Below are 21,751 nucleotides of genomic sequence, written 5' to 3' on the forward strand. Positions count from 1 at the left end.
TGGGCTCTGTGAAGGGCTCTGGAAATTTCGACCACCTGGGGTTCATCAAAAGTGCACTGACATCGCACAGTGCACAGGCCTCTAGAATTTGCCTTCCATTGAAATTCGACCGCCACGGCCGGGATCGAACCCGCGCCTTTCGGGTTATCAGCCGAGCACCATAACCACTGAGCCACGGCGGCACACGGGCAGCATTAGTGGAAGAAGATGGTGTGCAATGCATAGCGCGAAAGTGGCGCCCAGCTAAGAGCCTTCGCTGCTTAGCACAATGGACCTTTTTCATAGGAGGCCTCTGCGCATGCGCCCCCCCCCCCCCCCCCCCCCCCTTTTTTTTTGTGTGTGTGGTTCGGCCGGTTCTGTCGCTCGTCGCTCCGTAGATGCCGGGAGCGTTGTGTCTTTGACGCTGTCGTGACCGTACTTCTGGCCACGTGCGCCCGATCAAGCAGCTACCGTGAACAGTCGACAAGGCCGACGACCTCGCGACGGCGGTGGTGCAGTGGGGTGCTTGGAATGCCCCCCTCCGAGCCTAAGTGGATTAGTGCAGCGGAGTGCAGGTGACCGCGGCAGCAGCGGCGAAGGCAGGAGCCATTGTCAGCAGCAACCACAGCGGAAGCGAAGGCGACGTGGCGGCGCCAGTCACGCTGGCTGTTAATTGAAGACGGCTGTGTTCCCGACTCGTGTTCTGGACATTCGGCGGAGAAGCAAGTTCATTCACCTGCTGGAAGGCTGCGGGAGATCCTTTCCCGCCGGGCTGGATTAGTCAGCATCTCCCCCTTCCCATCGACCCAGCTGCGAGAGAGTGGAACAGCCCTGCCGTGGGTGGTAACACCCAACGTTACACCAGCGTCTACTTCGGTCCATCCGATTGGACAGTGCGACTTTATTCCCCAGCCAGGGATCTGGGGAATCCGAACACTATTTAACTCGGCTTTGAGTGTGGCCAAAAAGAAGCCTGCTAGCTCCAGTCGACTATGGTTGACGAAGACATCCCCTTCTACTGAGAGTCATTCTCAGTCGCTCTATGTAGATAATGTAAATAAGTGTATAAAGTTTTCGTTACCTTCCTCTAAACCCAGTCTCCCATCCTCCTCATCCCATCACCGGTACCCGGCCATGCTACCCGGGTCGCAACAACGCACGAACTCAAATCGCTGGCCAGGAAATGCAAGGTTCTTCACATTTTCTGCGGCAGCGCTGCACGCAGCCAAAAGGGCGAAGTGGGTGCGGGCAGCGTGCGGCGTGTGAATGTTGACTGATCGAAAATTGGTTGTTGAGGAAAGGAAATGGCGCAGTATCTGTCTTTCATACATCGATGGACCCCTGAACCACGCCATAAGGGACAAGAGGAATTGAAGGTGGGAATGAAAGAGGAGAGAGAGAGGTGCCGCAAAAGAGGGAGTGAAAGAAGAAAGGAAGAAAGAGGTGCCGCAGTGGATAGGCTCCGGAATAATTTCGGCCACCTGGGGATCTTGCCGTTGTCAGATGAGACGGGGACTTAGCGCCCGAAAGTGCCGAGCCCCAGGGTCACACACAACCCATCAACTCCTCATCATCCAGCCGACACCCCCGGCAAGGCCCCCTCTCCCTCTATAAATGGGGGGGGGGGGGGGGGGGGGGGAGGTTGGACAAGGGCCGCGACGCTCCAGGAAGACAGTCACGGTCGCGGGGCGGCGATCCTCTTCATCCGAGTTCGTGCTGTAGGAGGCATCGGTCAGGATGCTGCAGTCGCAGTTAGTCACGGCACTGCAGGAATGGAAAAGGGCGCCTTTGCGTTCCGCCTCCGTCGAAACGCGGCCCGATTCTCAGTAGCCGAGCGTCCTAACCACTAAGCCTCCGCGACGGGTTGACGGATCTCCACTGACCACGTTTTGAAACTCTCCTCTTTTCGGCGTTTCGCGGTATTGCTTCTGACAAAAAGTGTGCAAGAATGCGGAGAAGACGCTTTTGCTTGGCATAAAAAGTGGTCATTGGAGATCCCAAAGCAAAAGCGTCTTCTCCGCATTCTTGCACACTCTTTTGTCAGAAGCAATACCGCGAAACGCCGACTTTCCGCCCTGCGTGGTAGGTTCGCAAGTAGTAGTAGAAGTACCTGCACGAAGTGGAAATTTTCAAAAAGTGGTCAGTCGTGATCCGCCAACACGCCGCGGGGCACAGCCGCAGGGTATAGTCACCGAAGAGCGCGTGCCTGGCCTCAAAGTGCGTGTTGCGAGTGATAAGCAGCAGAGAGCGGTGTTATGATTCGAGGTCCACTCCTGGCAGGGCTGGATGGTCGATGCTGCCCCAGGGCGTGAACCTTGGTCGCGATTGATGTTTATTTTTTTTTGGAAGGTTATTGAATCGAGTGTTACTACTCAAACGGGAGGAGATGACGCGACAGATGATGTACCAGATTTGAGTACAAACCTTTCTCCGTAAACCGAGCGAATCTTCAAGGTGCCGAGTACGCACTGCCCGACAAACCCTGGGTGCTTCAAATACGAGCACGGTGGGTAAGGGCAAGGAACCAGGTTCTCGCTTAAGGCCTCATTAGAGAGTTTTTGTTGACCGGAGCGACGGCCCCGCTCCGCTCAGGCAGTCAGCGGAAACACAACTGCGCATGCGCAGCCCGCTTGGCTCTGAGCGGGCGACCGGAGCGCATCTCCACCGTAATTTGAGCATCCGGCCGCCTCGCATGTGTACATACATGCGAGTCACATGCATGTACTGCTCGCATGAGGCGGATACAAGTTGTTTTCCGGTGTAACGAGTCACTAAACGCAACGGCATGGTCAGAGCAACGCAACTATGGTAGTGGTTTATCGCTCAACACTCGGAAGGTTTGCAAGAAAACACATGATGAGAAGGACATCACGATACACAAGCTAAGTACAAGCTAAACTGTATTGGTTTTCACCCAGCAACTCATTTCCTTTTACTTCGTCGCATTTCACTGATTTTATGTTACATCATCATTTTCACTATGATATCAAGGCTTGGACTGCGTTTGTTCTTCGCAAGCTGTAACATTGCAAGCTACAACGATTCCTCACAAACAGAACAGCAGTGATAACGGTCGGAACAATAGAGTATGCCCCAATCACACTAGGAACCAAAGGAACACCACAGGGCTCCATCCTGTCACTTTTCATTTTTAACCTCTCTCACATCAAAATCAAAATTCCCCCCAAATTCACAGAAATACCAGACCTACATCACAAGTTCTAGGCAGGTGACATCAGGCTTTGGGTAACCAAAGTATGCGAAGGCATATAGAAGACACACTCCTAAAAGCAGTGAACATCATTGAGGCATGCGCATGGGAATCCTGCATCACTTGTTCAGAGCAAAAATCTGAACTCTTCGTGATACGACATAAACAAAGAGGTAGGAGAACTACGACTTCCTCCGCAGCAAATAAACTTCTATGGTAACGGACGATCCGTCACAGAGATACACACCATGAGAATACAAGGGTTGTATTTACAAACAAATAGAAAGAATAATGACACACTCACTAAGCTAAAATGCACGGTACAAGCGACGGCGCTATTAATCCGCCGCATAGCTAATCGAAGAGAAGGGGTGAGGGAGAAAGATTTATGCAGACTAGTGCAGGCCTTTGCGCGAAGCAGGATACTCTATATGCCACCCCTTATCTCAAATTTGCGAAAGCAGAAAAGGACAAATTGCATAGCATGATATGACAGGCCTACAAAGCCTCCTTAGGGCTGCCACTACATGCCTCAACCGGAAGAGGTTTATGAGGTTAGGAATACATAACACCTATAATTAACTGAAAGAAGCCCATTTAATGGCTCAAACGGCGAGATAAGCCAATTCCAGAACTGACAGGAGTATTCTTACTAGGCTTGTAAACCTACAAATCAAGGTGCTAAAGTAGACTTGCCCCGCGACTATAGGGCAGCCCTACTAATCAAACCACTTCCCAAAAACATGCACCCCTTACACCTTGAGGGTAGAAGACAAGCACGAGCCAAAGCCCTACGTAATAAATACGGACAGTGCGCCGGAACACTTTATGTAGAGGCGGCAGAATACAAACATACGAATGCCTTTGCAATTGTGGCTGTGAACGAGAATGGCGACCTCATCGTCTCGGCAACAATCAAAACGGAATCCTCTGAAACGGCACAGGAGGCAGCTATAGCCCTCGCCCTAGCGCATACCCAAGACAGCATCATTCTAACCGACTCCAAAATAGTTATCAATAATTTCGCAGCAGGGCGGATTACAAACACATCCCTTAGAATCCTTAACGCCACCAAATTCTCACCAAATTATTCCGAACTGGTATGGGTCCCAGCATATTCGGGGAATCCGGGGAACGAGGCAGCCCACAATAAAGCCCTAGGTTTCGTCGAACGGGCAGTGGATGAATCTGGCTCCCTGAATTTCACGAAGACTCCATGATCACATATCATTATCTAACCAATCATTTTAAACTAGAGAGGAGAGCTTTCCCCCCTCCGGACAAAAGCCTGATTAAAGAACAAGAGGCTACGTGGCGTCGTCTACAGACGAGATCGATACGCTCTCCATCACTCCTCGCGCACATTTATCCTGGTCTATACAACCCGAACTGCAAACACTGCAGCCAACGAGCCAACTATGATAATATCCTATGGGATTGCAAAATAGAGCCACCTCCGGATGATCTAGTTACCGCTCGATCTCTCGAGCGGTGGGAGACCGTGCTGGCTAGCTCTGACTCCAGAACGCAAGTTCTGGCGGTGGAGTGGGCTGACAAAGTCGGCGTTGGAGAACATAACAAGCAGCCTTCCTCCTTGTGTGTTAAACTGCTAGCCTCTCACGCTGTGGCACTACATGTCGCAGCCACGCAGAGAGTGCGTCACAGATCTCTGGCGCATGCTCTAGTTTGCGTGACTGCACAAAGAGGTCACCACGAGTCAATGCGCCCACAAAATCGGAGCCCATTTGCCAACGTATTCCCTTACTCATCAATCCCACCGAGTGCCCGTGATTTTTTTTTTCTTTTCTGTTTATGCACTGTATCAATGGTATTCCGCAGATTCCTTGCAATAGACCCACAAACAGCAATGTCCACATTCACTGATGGCACTAGAACTCCGAGCGAAAGGCCCCACGCTTTTGGTAACTACAGTTTCGCCTCAAGGCAGAAGTAAATGCCACAGTAATTAATGTGTTTTCTTCTGATTTAGTGCCCAGGAAAAGAAACACAAATATCGAGCACGCACAAGGGACACAGAACACGTGCATTAAAGACTATTCAGCGAACGCGCATGAAGAAAGGGAGTGCAGAAAGAAAGCAAGAAATGCATTCACTGCTGCAATGTCGAGCAGTAGGAGTTATGTACACATGGCAAGACGACTATCATGACAAGTCGAAACAGGGATCGTTGGCCGCACGCGCCGCAGCTTTAGAGACTGCGTTCTCGATGGCATTTCAAACAAGGATGCTAGGCTTTGCAAGACCGATGAAGGACCTCCGGGAGCAGCCAAAGCAGGGCCGGTCTTCGAGAAAAACGCTGCTTCCTAGGCGCCGCCGCTTTTCTCCTTTGCCGAGCTGAGCCGTAACCGGATGGCGCTGACGAAGCCATGTAACCTGCTTCAGACCCCGTCGCGTGTCCATGTAGTGTGCGTGAAGCACCTGCAGGAGAGGCAGTTCGGCCTCCATGAACCTGAGAAGCGAAAAATAGATACGTATTAGAAGAAACGCAGATCTGATTTTCTGGCAAGAAAGAAAGGAAGAAGCGAAAAGAAGCGGGTGTTATAGAAAGAAAGAAAGAAAGAAAGAAAGAAAGAAAGAAAGAAAGAAAGAAAGGAAAAAGAAAGAGGAGAAAAGAAAGAAAGAAGGAAAGAAAGAAAGGAAGAAAGAAAGAAAGGAAGAAGGAAAGAAAGAAGGAAAGAAAGAAAGAAGTGCATGATGGTCAAATGAGGCGTGAACTATAATACAGTGTAGCGCTGCAAAAGACGAGGACACAAGAGACGAGAGACGAACACCACAAGCGCTTGTGTCTCTTGTGTCCTCATCTTTTGCTGCGTGAAATCACGCTGCCACGCTGCGTGAACTCATTACACCTCACTCGCACACACGTCTGTGATGAGTGACAGTTGGCATCAGTGTGAGTGAGCGTGAGTGCATGTGAGTGGTCAGCAGGTGCGACAGCGAAGTTGTCCGCGTGTTTCCCGACGACGGCGTAAACAAGGGGAGCAGCGGGAAAGAAAAGGCGCCTCATTCATCAACGCAGCCGGGTATGACGAGGCGTGCGATAAGCAGCGGCGCAGGAGACGTGCGCAGTGGCTGGTTGGCTTCACAAGCATGCCGCTGCGCTCCTGCGGCTATGTACAGCCTTTGTCAAAAGTTTAGAGCCCAGGGGGTTTGCTTCTGGGCCACATTGCTGTGCTCGTAATGCGTACGTCCTCAGCGTCCCAAATCTCCTGAAGGTAAGAAGATTTTTGGTCCTGCTTGACAAAGGCTGTACATACAGTTTACTTCTTTTTCGTAAGTGATTGTGCGCAGTGGCCGCTCGCGCGCACTTATTTTCGGACAATGTTTGGACATTAGCGCGCGAAGCGGCGCAAACTTGGTTACTTTTGTATTTTGTAAATAGCGTGTAAAAGCTTTTCCCTGTCCTTTCTTGCTATTGCTCCCCTCTATATTCTCCGCACTATCCTCTCCCTTTCCCTTTCATTTCCGCTGGTTGCAGTTCGGGTTGGACCTTTTCATGGTGGCCCTTTGCGCATGCGCACGTAATGCATTGCGGGAAGCGCGCGACCGCCATTCGGAGGTCGTGGGTTCGGATCCCACCAGCGGCATGTGGTTGTTTTTTCTTCTGCTTTTCTGATCAATTAGCTTTAAGCGATAATATATTCAGTAATATAAATTGATCAACACCACAAAATAGATAAATAAAATTAAAAATCCCCTGTGCCCCTTGGTTTCTGTGGCTGTTGGCTTCTCTCTTATTCATTCCCCTTTCCTCGTCTGCTTAATGGCTTAACGAGGGCCTCGGTTCTGGCAGCCTTGATGCTTTAGGAAGCATAAGAGGGTTCTCACACAGCTTCCACCCTCGCCGTTCGATGACATTCTACGTCACATCAGCGGTAACTCAGGACGTGCTACGTCCGCTGCTTAAGAACGTGGGTGGCGCTGGTGAACACTCCCAAGGTTAGGTTATTTGTAAACATAAATACCGCCGAAAAGCAGAAGGTTTGACAGCCGCGCCGTAGCTCAGTTGGTAGAGCACCGGACGCGTAATTCGGAGGTCGTGGGTTATAATCCCACCGGCGGCATGTGGTTGATTTTTCTTCTGCTTTTTTAATCAACTAGCTTTAAGCGATAACATATTCAGTAATATAAATTATCAACACCACAAAATAAATAAATTAAATTAAAAATCCCCTGTGCCCCTTGGTTTCTGTGGCTGTTGGCTTCTCTCATGTTTTTTGGTGGCTCGTCGCCCAGTTGAGCGGTCGGTTGCGTCGCTCGGCCGGCACTTCGCTGCTGCCTAGTTGTCGTCAACTCTGCGCTTGCTGGCGAGATGCCTCAGCGATGCGCCGCCATGTAATTATTTTATGCGAAGCATATTACTGGAGCTACACTACAGCACGTCGAGCGCGGCGGTGGCGCTACCATTGACCTTTAGCGTGACCACGTGACACCACGTGACAACATGACGTCACAGCAGAGGAGAGATGGGCTGCCGGCTCGCGCGGTCGACCGCGGCGGTGGAGGCTCCATATCAGAGGCGCTGCAGCTGACCACGTGACGCTACAGCAGCGGTATAAAGCTGAGCTTGCCTCGCTCTCCGGGCACTTACGAGGCGGCCAGGTGTTGTATTAAAATGACCAAGTATTCAACCAAGGAAAGCCATGTATTACCAAGCCTAGCCATCAATATGCTTCGCATCTGACTAGGCTTAACCTTAGCTAAGCCTCAGCCATTTTTTTAAGAACCCAGTGGCATCACTGCATGCAGCAAAAGGGGAAGTGGGTGGAGGCAATGTGCCATGTGAGTGTTGATTTAGCTGCGAGGCAGCAAACTCGTGTGTCTACAGCGACCACTTTGTGACAGGCGCAAGCTTAACTTTTTCTTTCTTGCACTCTGTTTTCCAAGAAGCTGTAGCGTGAAACACGGGGTGCGACGCTTCTGTTGTCCATTTGCTAGAAGTGGCTGCTCAAAAGAATAAGCGGCAACTGCGCTTGTCTGTCAACTACTCCCCGTGGATTATAATAACTTCAGTAGAACTTGTCAAGCTAGTTGATTCATATGGACGCGAGGAACTGCGCGAACGAGACGCGGACAGCGAAGAGGCAAAGGCTGAGTGTTTGTGTGCGTCTTTGCCTTTTCGCCGTCCCTGACTCGTTCGCGCAGTTCTTTCTTTGCCGCATGCGGATAGAAGGGAGCCTAAAAAATAGGGTGAAAGGCAAAAAGGAATGTAGTATGCCTGCGGGAATGTGCGCGCGCCGTTGCACGGCCAGCCTCGAGGGCAGCGCACGGCCGCGGCCAACAGCGTTCGCCGAAACGACGACGATGTCTCCAGAACGCCGGGTACCTTCCGCACAGGAGCAGCTTCCCTGCGAAAGCAGTCGCCTCGACATCTTTTGCTGCAGAGTATTGTGCCCATTTCAGACCATCGCAGCGTAGTGGACTATGCGAGTGCGTGGCGACGGATTCCTCAGCCTAAAGGCCCGTTCACACTTGCGAGTCGCAGAGGTCGCGCGACTGTTTTGGTCGAAAAGCGACAGTCGCAAACGGTCGCCCTGGTCGAAAAGCGACAGTCGCGGGCCAGTCGCTCGGTGCTCGATTTTTCAGCCTCGCGACTGCGAGTCGCAAACCTCTGAACCAATCAGCGAGCGAGCCAAGCTTCCGGCAACGACACCGCTCGCGGGCGCGCCGGGCGACGACCTGCGCTGCTCCCAGCGGGCTGCCGTAGTCGTCGCTAAGCCTAGCCGGTTTCATATCGATGTCGCTGCTGAGGGCGCTTCGGATCCTGGCCAGCGCTAGTAATTAAGATGCTGCTTTCGTTACCACTTTATTGTGGACCTTGTATCATAATAATATCAAGACATGCTCGACTTCCGCGACGCCTTCAGCAGCGGAGCTAGCAGACAACAGTCGAGCCGCATAGAGCAGCAGCAGCAAAGCGGCTCTGGGAAGAAATTTGCTTTTGTCGCTGTTATCCCTTCTACCAGCAACTCGGTACTGGCCAGCGATCTTCAAAAATGATTCATTTTTTACATTCCTCTACCCAAGGGCTTGGTATGAACGCGAACAAGCAATATTTGCGCATTTTTGTGACGCCGCGGCGGCCGGCGTACTGCAGGCTGGTAGGCCGGCCCTACAGAGAAGCGCGCCTCTGTCATCGTGACGCTTGTACGACCTCGGTGCACATCAAAACCGTCACGACAGCCTAATCTTCGCTCGGGTAGTTGTATTACATTGCGAATAGCAGTTTAGACTATCGAGCGCGAGTACAGGAGGCGCGGCCAAAACAGGCGAAACTCTCGAAAGCGCATTCCCGAGAGTTTTCGCTTCAAACGAGAATCTAACGAGAAGGCGACCCGCTGGTCGCGCTTGCAAGTGTGAACAACGGTGTTGTCGAGCTGCTGCTTGGTCGCAAGCGACTGCGAGTCGCACGCCCTTTGCGACTCGCAAGTGTGAATGAGCCTTAACTCTCGTGCGCTCGCGAGCAAGACGAATACGCCGGTTAGTAAGCACCTCGGCACCTCCACAGCGCTGTATCACGTTGCGAGATCGTGTGCACATCATCATTACTCAGCCTTGTTATCAAACAACGAGCACGCTCGACTAGGTACCCCGATCGGGCTTTCAACCCATCGATCTTCAAACACAAGAATGCTAGCCGCGTCGGGGCTGCCGCCCGCTATCTCAGTGTCAGCAGTTCGCCCCTCGGACAAGTGCTGAAGAAGGCAGCATTAAATGCGGCGAATTTATTTCTCCTCTTTGAAAGGCCGTCATTTCCGCAGTGGCCTGTTCGATGCGCCAAAGTGCATGTCAATCACATTGTCACTAACCGGCGACACAGAAGTCAGATCATTCGTCCACTGCTTGCTGCGTCCAAAAATTGCGCGAAATCCATTGTCACCTCAACAGAAAGAAAATGTTCACAGCACTAAAGGCAAAAGCATGCTGAAAGGAACGACGAAAGGATAGCTGGGGGGAGATAGTGCTGTTTTTTCCACACTGCCGATACTTAGAAGGCAGCGAAAAAAAACTGTCGTCTTCTTGACTCGCACGCAGCTGGACGCAAAAGCGCAGGCTGTGACGTCGCTGGCGAGTGTTGGGTAGGCCTCCCTGTCAAAAGGCTAATCCCCCAGAGGTGCCGCTAGCTCGCCGAGAGTGCGTCCGGCCGCCAAGGTGAAGCTCAGAAGCAACCACCTGGTCACAGACCCTGTGATCTGGCCAAGCGGTGACCTGACGGTGCCAGTCGTCAGTGACGCGGGACAAAAGGGAGACAGCAGTGACGAGCGCGGCAGCGGAGAAAGGCATTTCTGTCCGGCCATGGGACGCACATTCCGTTGGGCCACAAATATGAAAGGGAGGGGGGGGACGAAGGGGTTGGAAGGGGCGGGGATCCGGCGGCCCTCGGCGTCGAGTGCAACATTTGCGCACACCTGCTCTGGCTAGAGGAAGCCAAGTCCAAGGGGCGATTGTAAAGGGATTTGCAATGGTCATCCACCCTGCATCCCTTTTACGCGGGGCAAAACTGTACTTGCGTCTGTGGTTTTCCTTTCCCCGGAGGAAAGATCTTTTCAAAAACTCTCGATTTCCCACACCTCTAAAAATATTCATAGTCCCCACGTGCGTCCACGGTGTTCATGCATACTTCAGACGTTATTCCGCATCGCAAAGTAGCCATTTCGTAGCCCCCTTTAATCTAGACACTCGTCGTCTCATCAGCAAGCGTGGGAGCACACGTGCGCAACATAAGTTGGGGCCAAGGCAGATCCTTCAAGCAACAAAATTGTAAAAATTGTTCAAAGAACCCGACAAAACACCGGGCAGCTCATCACTGCATCTCTGCAAAGAATGCTCAATGTGTACGCGTCATGCTACGCTAGGGGAGGGGGCCCGATCAAAGGCCGTCTTGCCCACGAGCGTCGTTTTGTCCGTGTACCTACCCCCTCCCTTTATTAGCCTATCGAGAACCAGCTGCCCGAGATCTGTCCTCGCTTCAACAAGCACGTCGGCTGGGTCATCGCCGGTAGACCGCCGCCGTAGAGAATATATTTAGTTTTGCTGTAGCTATGAGGCACACCTGCAAAATTTAAATAAGGAGAAAAGAGCTAACCATGTTTGCAGCGGGCTGAGGGCGGGAGCACTTCAGGGCGAGGCGTATGTCCAGCGCCCGATCCCAGGCACCGACTACACTTCGGTGGACGCAGGCACAGACAAACTCACAGAGCAGCTGTTCTTTTCCATAGTTTGCTCACTTCCAAGCAGATAGAGGTGACAGGTCACGGGGTTTATTAAGTTTACTAAGTCGGAGTGCGCAGGCACCGTAGGAAAACACATATCCGCTGCTTATACCGCTGGTGCACGTAGCCTGCTGTCATCGCTTGCTTGAGGTTTGCCCACTAAGCGACGAAGCGAATGTCGACGGTCCTCCCCGCGCCGCCTCGCACGCTTTTTCACGCACACAGAGCCCACTGTCAAATCTCACACCCTCCACTCTCAGCAAACAAGGAGAAAAGAAAACTCTATCTATAAGGATGTGCCGTCTATTCGGAAACATGCACTGCAAAGTTCATGGCGAGTGAAACTGTGAATGGGCATGTGAGTATGCGAGTGCGAGGGGACGTTAGTGGTTTTTATGTGAGTGGACTTGAGAAATGAGCGAGTGTGAATGTGTCGAGCCACTTTTCAAGGCGCCGAGGTACGATGATAGAAGACGATATGAATAAAGGGAACGTGCGAATATATGTAGTACATGCAAACATAAAACTAATCACTTACTCGAAGAAGGAAGCGACGTCCTCCTCTCCGGTCACCGCCTCCGTGAGGACGCAGAGATGGCTCAGAGTAGAAATGGTTGCGAGGCCCTCTGCGGATGCGTTGTGCTGCAGCTGCATGCCGCGGGTCTCAATCGTCAGGAAGCTGAGCCTCGTGTTGGCTCGCAGTAGTCGGGTCAGGGTAGCGTAGAGGTCGGCAGTGTCTGTCGCCTCTTCCTCGAGGCTGTACAGACTTAACCGCAGGTCGGTGACGCGGCACTCTCGCAGGAAATCCAGCGATGTCAACTTAGCCGCGTCATCCAGACTCAGCCGCCAAAGCTTGGTCGTCCTCTGGAGCTCCTCGAAGCCCGCTTTGCTGAACCGAAGAGGCGTCTTGCAGAATTCACACGTACATTCCCCTTTCGCATCACGCTCCGCCCGGACTTCCAGCTGCATTAGGTTTCGGCATCCACGCGCCAGAAAGGTGAGGGCGTCGGCCTGGTTGACCCCGCAGGGAGTGAGCGCCAGCGCCCGTAGATGAGGCAGAGTGGAGCCCACGATCGCGGAACCATCGCTGCCGTGATCGAAGTGGAACGACGTCATGTTCAACTCTGTGATGCTGGACACGCAACTCTTGAAGAAGAACTGTATTGCTTCGATGTGGTAGCTGCTGGCGCATGCAGTTCCTGGCAAGTTCTCTCCACGAGGGGCCTTCAGGACTAGGCACAGGCACGAGACATCCGTCCAGCAATCGGGCTTCGAGACGGCCTTGGGAAGGCGGTGATGCTTTATATGGTCGATGGCTTCCATGGCCCCCATTACTTGCCGGACTCCTCTAAGCTGCTCGATCTGCAGTCCGTCCTCGAAAATTACCAAATTACTCCTAAGTACCGGCTTCAGCTGATAGCTTAAGCTGGAGAGCATAATGTCTTCGGCTTCAACCGGGAGCCGCTCAATATACCTGAGCCATTCTTCTTCTCCAGGGAAGAAGGCCCACTCGCTGGTGAACTTCACTGTGTCCAAACTCGGCAGGAGATGAGCAAAGTACGTGTGCAGGTCGATTATCTGTGCGCATGCTCTGGCTTTGCGGATGGAGTGGACGTGCAAGTTTCGCATCTGATGGCATAGCTGCAGGATCCGAGTTAAACGACTGAAATTCTCTATCCTAGGCACCAGCTCCACGTACATGCTCTCCAGTTGTGTACACAACGGCTGGAAGTCGTGGCCCACCCGCCACTCGTAGAACCTGCCATCGTGAAGAGACCATTCAAGCCGCCGCACCTGAGGCAATTCGGTAGCTAGCAGGGTAAATAGATGCAAAGGATGAATTACGCAGTTGACACAGCACAGTTCTTTCAGATTACTGCACCTGGAAATGCAACTTATGAGCACTGCTGACGGAACCGCAATGCAGTTTTGGAAGTCCAGCTTCTTCACGCGGTCGGAAATGTTTGCTGCGAGGAAGTCTTTTATAATGCGCTCATCTGTGTCGGGCGTAAATCTGAGCGCTCGAACAAAGCGTTCCTGGAAGGTGATATATTCAAGACTGGGAAAAGCTTCTGTGAATGCTACCAGAGACCCTCCGTCCAGAAATGAAAATATGCGCTCCCATGCTAAAACTGGCAGGGAATCAATATACTTGACGATGTCGAAAGCCGGCAGCATGTTGAAGAGTCAGTGGGAACGAATCAAGTCTCGGGCCAACGCGATAAACACGACCGGAGCCTCCGCATCCAAAGGCGGGCCGCAGAACGTCAAATAACGACGACGATACTACTCACTGCATTCCTGACGGGTCTTGAAAAATCAAGGCACGAAACGAACGGGGAGATGTCAGTGGCCGAACTGCTGGTGCGAGAGGCGAAGAACCCCTCCTGAGGGCGGCAACAGAGACGCTCTGAGAGGAGAGGGAAAGAGCCTAGAGAAAGGGAGAGGACGGTTCGACGAAAGGTTTCAAAGCTGCGCTGAGAGGCACTCTCCAGCGTGACGCACCACGTCACCCTTCTTAACACGTGGGGGGTTGCGTGTTGGTTCACGTCCCGTGATAATCCACCACTGGGGCAACTAGAAGAAACACACAGGGCACACACGTCAACACACTAACAACTGATAGCTTACTTCTTGTCAGTGGAGGACAAGAAGTAAGCTATCAGTTGGCCAGGCTGGGGGCTGGCTGCACGTTCAGCCTGGATACTGGTGGCAAAATAATGCGACATAATTATGCATGCCTTGCACTAAAAAGCAGAGACTTTGTAGTGCATATGCGTAATCTCTACACAAAGGGCACTATCATTCATTTAGTCATTTAATCTGCAGCAACAAGTCAGTTTGGGGCATGTTTTAAACTTTTTAGGGCACAGGAATTAACATGCATCAAAGGCTTTTCAATTTTAATTTCAGATTCTTATGCCATTTTGTTTAAAAAGGTCTACCCCACTGAATGAATCTGTCTAGTTTATCCTTGTGCCGTAAGCAGGCATTTAAAACAAATAGAAGCAACTTTATCATGCTGACACCACCTGTTTACATGTTATGTTTACAAAGAAGCTGGAGCACGGAATTTTTCGAGAAGTGCAAACTAAATGCAATAGCTTAATGTCCTTCCAAATGTCTCAAGATCCATTAAAAACAAAAAAGAGCATTTCTGAATGGTGACAGATGACACACTATAGCTCAAAACATGTGCAAACATGTGTTCATGTGCCAGTGGACTGCTGTGCTGTGTGTGTACTGGGCCACTATACTTCATATGTTGGCCACATTAATTAAAAATAAGCACTCATTTCTACACAAAGACAAATTTTTCAATGCATGTGGCCTTCCATATGCCCTTAAACCAGGTCTGTTGATGTTTACTGTCTGCTATATCATCCCGTGTGAGGTTCAGTGACTTCCCTACACACCCCTTGTTTTTCTGAAGGCACTTCCTTAACTGGTAGCGAATTTATTTTTTCACATCTAACTGGTGGATGAAACTGCTCGGAATGTGGTCGAGAATGCGCCATAAATTTGTGGCAGTTCAGTTATTTTATTAGTAGGAATTAGATAGGTACTCATGTCTTAGTTTATATTTATTCATTATTTTATAGTTATTGAGTGAACAGTTGGAGTGTGCGAAGTGCCTGTGCTTGTACGTATTCAGCCGATTGAGTGCAGCCATAAGTTGTGTTACCTAGATGTGTCAGTGTCGTGCAAATCGTCATGGCTGATATCAAAGCTCGTATATGTATACGTACCTTCCACGTGTGCGTACAGTGTTCAGCATGCACCCGACTTCTTTGTGTGCGTTTAATTATTGACTTGTGTCTACAGCATAGGTGCGCGTTTTGCAGAGTTTCCATGTCTGCGATACGCGACTGGTGTTGAACAGTGACAGTTTTTTTTTTTGTACGACTGATTAATTCGCGCTATTCCACAGTTTCTGGGCACATTTCATGTAGTCCTTGTTCTTTAGTTTTGTCTGCAAATAAATATACGACTTGTATCCTAGTGCAGAGCAAAGCAATTGTTGACACTCTTTGTAATGAGTGCTGAAGTCATGAGCCTTTCTAGTCCTACATGACACATCAAGACACAAATAAAAACTGAAAAATGACTACCACTACTCCTCTTCCCTCAACATCCCTCTGATTTTATTCCTGGGGAAACCCCGGATAGTGTTTGATTTCAAATATGTTTTGCACAACATTCACAATCTTTTCCGAAAGTAACCAAGCAACTGAGCTTGTTCCTTAGGCATGTAGTGGAGCACAGTATATGGCAACTCTTAAACCCTAAATCTGTAAGGAGATCCATTCCTCACTATTTGAGGCCATTTGGTGTGTAGTGGTGCCATAAGCTAGGGCTCCAGTATATGGCTGAGAGGCAAACCCCATTGACTAGTTACTTTTGTCAAATGTTGTGCATGCATACTTTCTGTCGCAATTGTTGAATACAGAAAAAATTTACTCACTCTTGGGTGATCCGCACCAATCCTGGCCCCAGCAGGTAGGCCGGGTTGATACTGTGGTTTTTTTCCAAAATTTCAGCGAGCTCCCTGAGAACAAAAAAATGTAGGATCCATTTGACACATATACGACACCACTTAATATGCAGCCAAGCATGCTATTCCACGCATACCTTCAGTGAGACAAGACACATGCATAGCCCATAACCACGACATGCATAATGCAAATGCTGCTGTGTGACCTATTATACCTTCCCATTACAACAGGAATTACATCATTTAGACAAAAGATGTCCAAAATTGGTACAGCTATTCTGCCGCACATTCTACCTGGACCAAAAAAGTAAAAAATGCCACAAAATTCTTCACAGGCTTGTGAAATGACTAAACTGCTTCAGGGGCAAACGTCACATATGCATATAATCAGGAAAACATAATAAGTTTTCCATTCAGTAGACTCTACCGAGATCATAAATAATACCTACTCTTCAAATTCACATGTTCTCCGGTCCGTCCCTGATCGGCTGTTATGTTGACGCACAGTTTTGTATTTTTTCTCAAGACCCCCTCCATTTGTTTTCAATTTGCGAATAGGTTAAATGACATCCGAATTTTGAATTAACCGAATCGGCCAAATGTTCTGTCTTTTAGTTTTTAGGCGCACAGAGGGGTCTGTTTTGAAATTTCTAAATTCTTCGATCAGGAACAGAACTTCGGCTCGAGGCCACAACTCCTCGGGCTCGGTGGGAGGTGGGGGGGGGGGGGGGGGGGGGGCAGGGGCTGCCGGCGCATTCAGCCAAAGTTGCACGTTGTCTGCAACCAAAGGTAAGCATGTATATTGCGCTGTACATGCATTAAATACTCCACATTGAGAAAGTAGGCACGTACCGTCTTTGTCAGAAGTAACCAGGCTGCATGGTTTGCTTCTAGCTTGTATAGTGGAGCCATTGTGACTTTCCTAAAGATCGAAAGGTGTTGGAAGGTAAGAAAACCCCCAGTCCTTACCTTTAACGACCATTTCAGCTTCAGGGAAGCTTTTAAGGGCTCCGCTGTACGAGCTAGAAGCAAACCATGCAGCCTGGTTACTTTTGACAAAGACTGTACCTGTCGTCACATAAAGGCGCTGGTTTCCGTGGACAATGGGTGCACCGGTGTCGTCGAGTGCCTCAAAAATTTCGGTTTCCACACCTGCCAGGAGGATTCTCAGTGGCGCGGCCATCCTATCTCCTCCGAAATGAACGTATGAAGTTAACGTCGGAAGGGAGCTGACGTATAAGTAAAGATACAAAAGATAGCATGCAGAATTGAGATCCCTGCTAGACATACGCAGACCGCCAAAGAAACAGAATAAGATACCACTCGTAAGCTTGCACCAACACAGGCGCATGCACGCATGTCTGCACCAAAGAGATGCCGCACGGGTGCCGCGCAGAGCTGGATGCCGAAACGCGGTCCGAAGCACAGGCATCAGAACGATATCGCTCAACCTGCAAGAGACGAACCAAAGATACGTTGTTACCAGAAGAAAGCTGTAGATAAGACGCCGCAAACGACGAATTTAGACACCACATGTAGAGCCAGCAGCAAGGCGCTACAACGCCTGCATGCACATCAGAGGGATGCGCCGACGCGCGCGTCCGTATGTGCTGCAATAAAACGCGAGCCGAAAACAACTCCATGAGCTCACGAAAGATAACGGATGCATCTTATATGAAAGTCCGGTGGATGCATTCGTTATCTCTCTACGAGACGCTCGGAGCGCGCGCATGCCGATACGATCGAGTCAAAGCCGTCGAAGCCACGAAGCACGCAGTGCGAACGAAACAGGCGTCGGAAGCGATCGCCGAGCCTGTAGGCGAAAAAAAAAAGCAAAGATAAAACCGCGAGATAGACGCGCCGCGCGCAAACGAAAAGATAAATAAGCGCGCGCGCTAACGAGTTTTAGAGAGATACGCCGACACGCGCTAGTATGTATGCGTTTAGATAAAATGCTGCCCGAAACCAACTCAGCAGCGAAAGTAATCATGGGAGATAACGCCGCCCCGTTTGAGACGCCACGCAGAACTGCCGCGCGGCCAGCGCTGCCATCGTCGTCGTCCGAAGGACAGATCAATCGGGAGTGGTTGCTGAACCTGCAATACACGAAGCAAAGATATATACGGCTGATACAAGAATAGAGATATCGCATAGGCGCCGCAAGAAGAAGCAAGCGTTCTCATGCATGCAGTACGTCAGTGCGATATGCCGACGCTCACGTGCATGCAGTAAAATAAAATACGACCCGAAACTAACCCATCTCCGCGAGTAATCAAGAGAAGTAACGATCGACGCTTCGCACGAGACGCTGCGCAGAGGTGCCAAGAAGCACGAGTTGAAACGAGTAAACAAACAAGATGCGCCGTTAAAATTCGATTATAAATGAGATAAGTATAACCATCGGAAACAAGATTTGCAACACGTTTCAGGACACCACGCGACGTGCAAATGTTAGGGAAATAGCGGAGATACGAACGCAAAACCCCGTTTCTTCGCGCTCTTAGCCCCACTCCCAAGCTGTCCCGAATCGCCTTCCTCCATTTTGTCGTCTGCTAGCTGCCACAGCGAGAGCCGTGTCAGCTAGCAGACGACGCTGCCAGCACAAAATAGTCCTGGTGAGTCGGGCTGCCAGCTGGCAGCCCGAAAACGCCCAGCCAGAGAAAAACGAACGCGTTCCGGGCAGCCACCGGAAGTGCGCGGAGCATCCCGAGAAAATCGAACGCCTGGCGCCGCGCTCGGGCAGCCCGCGAGCTGCTTGCGGGCAGCCAGAGGCGGATAATCGAAGAGGCCCGACGACTGGCACCGTCAGGTGACCGCTTGGCCAGATCACAGGGTCTGTGACCCGGTGGTGGCTTCTGAGCTTCACTTTGGCGGCGGGACGCACTCTCGGCGGGCTAGCGGCACCTCTGGGGGATTAGCCTTTTGACAGGGAGGCCTACCCAACACTCGCCAGCGACGTCACAACCTGCGCTTTTGGGTCCAGCTGCGCGTGAGTCAAGAAGGCGGCAGTTTTTTTTTTTCGCTGCCTCAGCACTCGCTCCCCCCCCCCCCCCCCCCCAGCTATCCTTTCGTCGTTCCTTTTCCCATGCGAAAAGCTCACAATGGTGGTGGTAGTGGTTTATTTTTAAAAAATAAAAAAAAGATGAAGCAAAAGTGTTGTTGGTCGCGTCAATTGCTATCTAATATCTGCAGCCGGTGAAAATGAAAGGGGAAGGGAGATTATAGTGAGGACAGTATAGAGGGGAGCGATAGCAAGAAAGGACGGGAGAGCCAACGTTTATAGATACTTTTAGAGCTGCCTTGCCAGCAGCTGATTTCGCTCACTCAAGCCAAGGTTGAGAGCAGCACGATCGTGGCGCGCGAATGCGCTAGTACGTGATTTGGCCACGGCGGCGGCGGAGACGCGCCTCAGCAGTCGGGACGAGCGGACGTGTCTCACGTCGGCTCCGCCGAATTTTATGATCCTTTCCCGAAGCATTTGCCGAAGCGCTGCGACACCATCTGGCTACACTTCCAGAACAACGAGGAGACCACTCACCCTTGTTCAGGTGGGACCGTTTTCTCAAATCCTTCGAGAATTTGAAGACCAAGCGGATCGCGCGAGTTGCTAAGCCTAACAGTTAGGCCACGACTCAGCTGCCCGCCGCGGCTCCGCGGGCAAATTCTGCCGCAAACCATGACGACCCTGATGGGATACGACCCGGAGGGGATGCAGATTGTCACCATGCCGCAGGCGAAAACCCCAGTTTTCGACAAGGTTACGGAGGCGATTATCCAACGCAAGATAGAAGAGTGGGAACGCGCATCAGCCCGTGACGACCACTCGGCACGGCAAAAAGGTCGAACGCCAGATGGACGCGTCACCGCGGCAGGGGATACGCCGCTGCAGCAGACGCCCCGCACGCAAGTCAAGCGTTGGAAGCCACCTCCGCAGCCGCGTCTGGACAAGCAAGACGCAGTGATCATAATCAAACCTAAAGGAACGCTGGATCTCAGCAAATTCAGGGGAAGCAACGCGGTCGGAAACGCCTTGCACATTGCTGCTGGCGTCGACAAGGGCTCAGCCGAGCTCAGCGTTTGGCCCATATGGGAACAGAACATCATCGTCGTCGGGGTGCGAGACGCCCAAATAATCAGAAAGATCCTGGCAATTCACGAAATTCAGCTTGGGGACAAGGCACAGGCAGTGTACTCCTACCTCCGCCCCTCCGACGACACTTGCAAAGGAGTAATACAAGTGGACCCGAGGGTTTCCAACGAAGACATCACGAACGCGCTTCGCTCCCCGGACGCACCAGTGGTGAGCGTGAGAAAATTAGGTTCCTCCAACGTGGCGGCCATCACGTTTGAAGGAAGAAAGGTTCCGTTTCACGTCTTCTACTACGGTGAAGCGGTTCCAGTACGCCTATACAAGAAAACAACGCCAGCCTGCGCACTGTGCGGGAAACTTGGACACCGGGCGGATGTTTGCCCTTGCCCTTCGAAGTCAAGATGTCCGCAGTGCGGTCAGCAAGATGTTCCAGAATCCCACGACTGCCAACCCAAGTGCACGGTCTGCGAAGGTCCACATCCCATGGGGTCGAATCAGTGCAAGTACAAGTACCGAACATCACAAAAAACCAAGCCCAAGACAGGAGAATTCAACCACCGGTCAAGATCCAGGCTTCGGAACCGGTCCGGCAGCAGAGGTCCATCGAGCAGCGGGGACCGACTGACCCACCAGGACCAGTCCAGCAACAACTCAGCACCACCCGGCTCACGCTCTTCAAGCAATGGACCGGGGACTACCGATAATGTGACGCACAACAACGGCAGTCGTCCAGCCGAGAAGACAACAGGACCCCATAACAAGGAGCAGCGCAACGGCAGCAAGGTGAGCTGGGCAGATGTAGCTGCCTCCTCCCCCGAAGCGTTGGCTTACAAACGACTTAAAGCAGAGATTGAACAACTAAAATCAGAAAATAGCACATTGAAACAGCAGTTAGTCATCGCAGTCAATCCAAACAACACATTACCTCCATCGACGCAACAGGCATGTCCGATGGAAGAAGATAGGGCAGAGCTACACCCTCCGTCTCCACACCAGTTAGATGCTAGCACCCCCGAGAGGCAAGCAACTACACCAGACGCACCCCACCAGGCACCAACTCCGCAGGCACCACCATCGCAGGCACTAAAGCAGCAATATACAGAGCACCCCCAAACCCAGGAACGCATCACTCGCTTGGAAAAAACAATTCAAGACCTCATTGAAAATAAATTACAAATTATGATCGAGACGACAATCAAAAGTATGTTCGAATCAGTTATTAAACCCATGATGGAAAACCTCGAACCAGTTTTAATAAGGATGCAATCGCAGGAGATCAGAACTGACCGCAAACTTCAGGAATTATCAGATGTTTCTCACAACAGAGGCACAAAGCTGCAGGGTAAAATGGGAACTCGTCGTCTGCCAAGCACTCAGCCAGATCAACAACCTGAGGGCGCACCACATGATGAGGCACAAGTTTCTAGTGTTCAGCATGGCTCCACAACGTAGACATAAACTTACTATCCTACAGTGGAACTGCAGAGGACTAAAACGGAAGAGGGAAACATTACAGCAATACATAGACTCTCATCCCGATACGCCGCAAATAATAGCCCTGCAAGAAGTGAATATGGAGGCTAAGATCAGAGGATACTCAACACATCAAACAAATCCCTCGACATGCATCTTGGTCCACAAATCATGCACGGCAATCACTGTAGACCTTAATCTAGACAGCGACATTGAATATACCTTCATAAAAATACTGCCACAGCACAGAAACAGCAAGGGCACCTATA

At 51.1% G+C, this 21,751-nt stretch overlaps 1 protein-coding gene across 2 annotated transcripts; it reads right to left on the minus strand.

Moving 5' to 3' along the window:
• Positions 1-4,277: 4,277 nt before the first annotated feature.
• On the minus strand, positions 4,278-18,224 carry LOC149364486 (uncharacterized). 2 transcript variants are annotated; one of them, XM_089574449.1, is made up of 4 exons: positions 18,176-18,224; positions 17,403-18,015; positions 11,963-15,973; positions 4,278-5,660 (listed from the first exon to the last, which is right to left on the minus strand). In XM_089574449.1, exons 3-4 carry the CDS (start codon positions 13,600-13,602, stop codon positions 5,426-5,428), a joined length of 1,875 nt encoding a protein of 624 aa, XP_089430575.1. In that variant the 5' UTR covers positions 13,603-15,973; positions 17,403-18,015; positions 18,176-18,224; the 3' UTR covers positions 4,278-5,425. The 2 variants fall into 2 exon arrangements, with proteins under 2 accessions (XP_089430575.1, XP_089430576.1); XM_089574450.1 differs by lacking the exon at positions 18,176-18,224 and having other exon boundaries at positions 11,963-14,001; positions 15,890-15,973; positions 17,403-18,063.
• Positions 18,225-21,751: the final 3,527 nt, after the last annotated feature.

Source organism: Amblyomma mixtum, chromosome 2, assembly GCF_055824585.1.
Source record: "Amblyomma mixtum isolate Tamu chromosome 2, ASM5582458v1, whole genome shotgun sequence".
Classification (NCBI taxonomy): Eukaryota; Metazoa; Arthropoda; class Arachnida; order Ixodida; family Ixodidae; genus Amblyomma; species Amblyomma mixtum.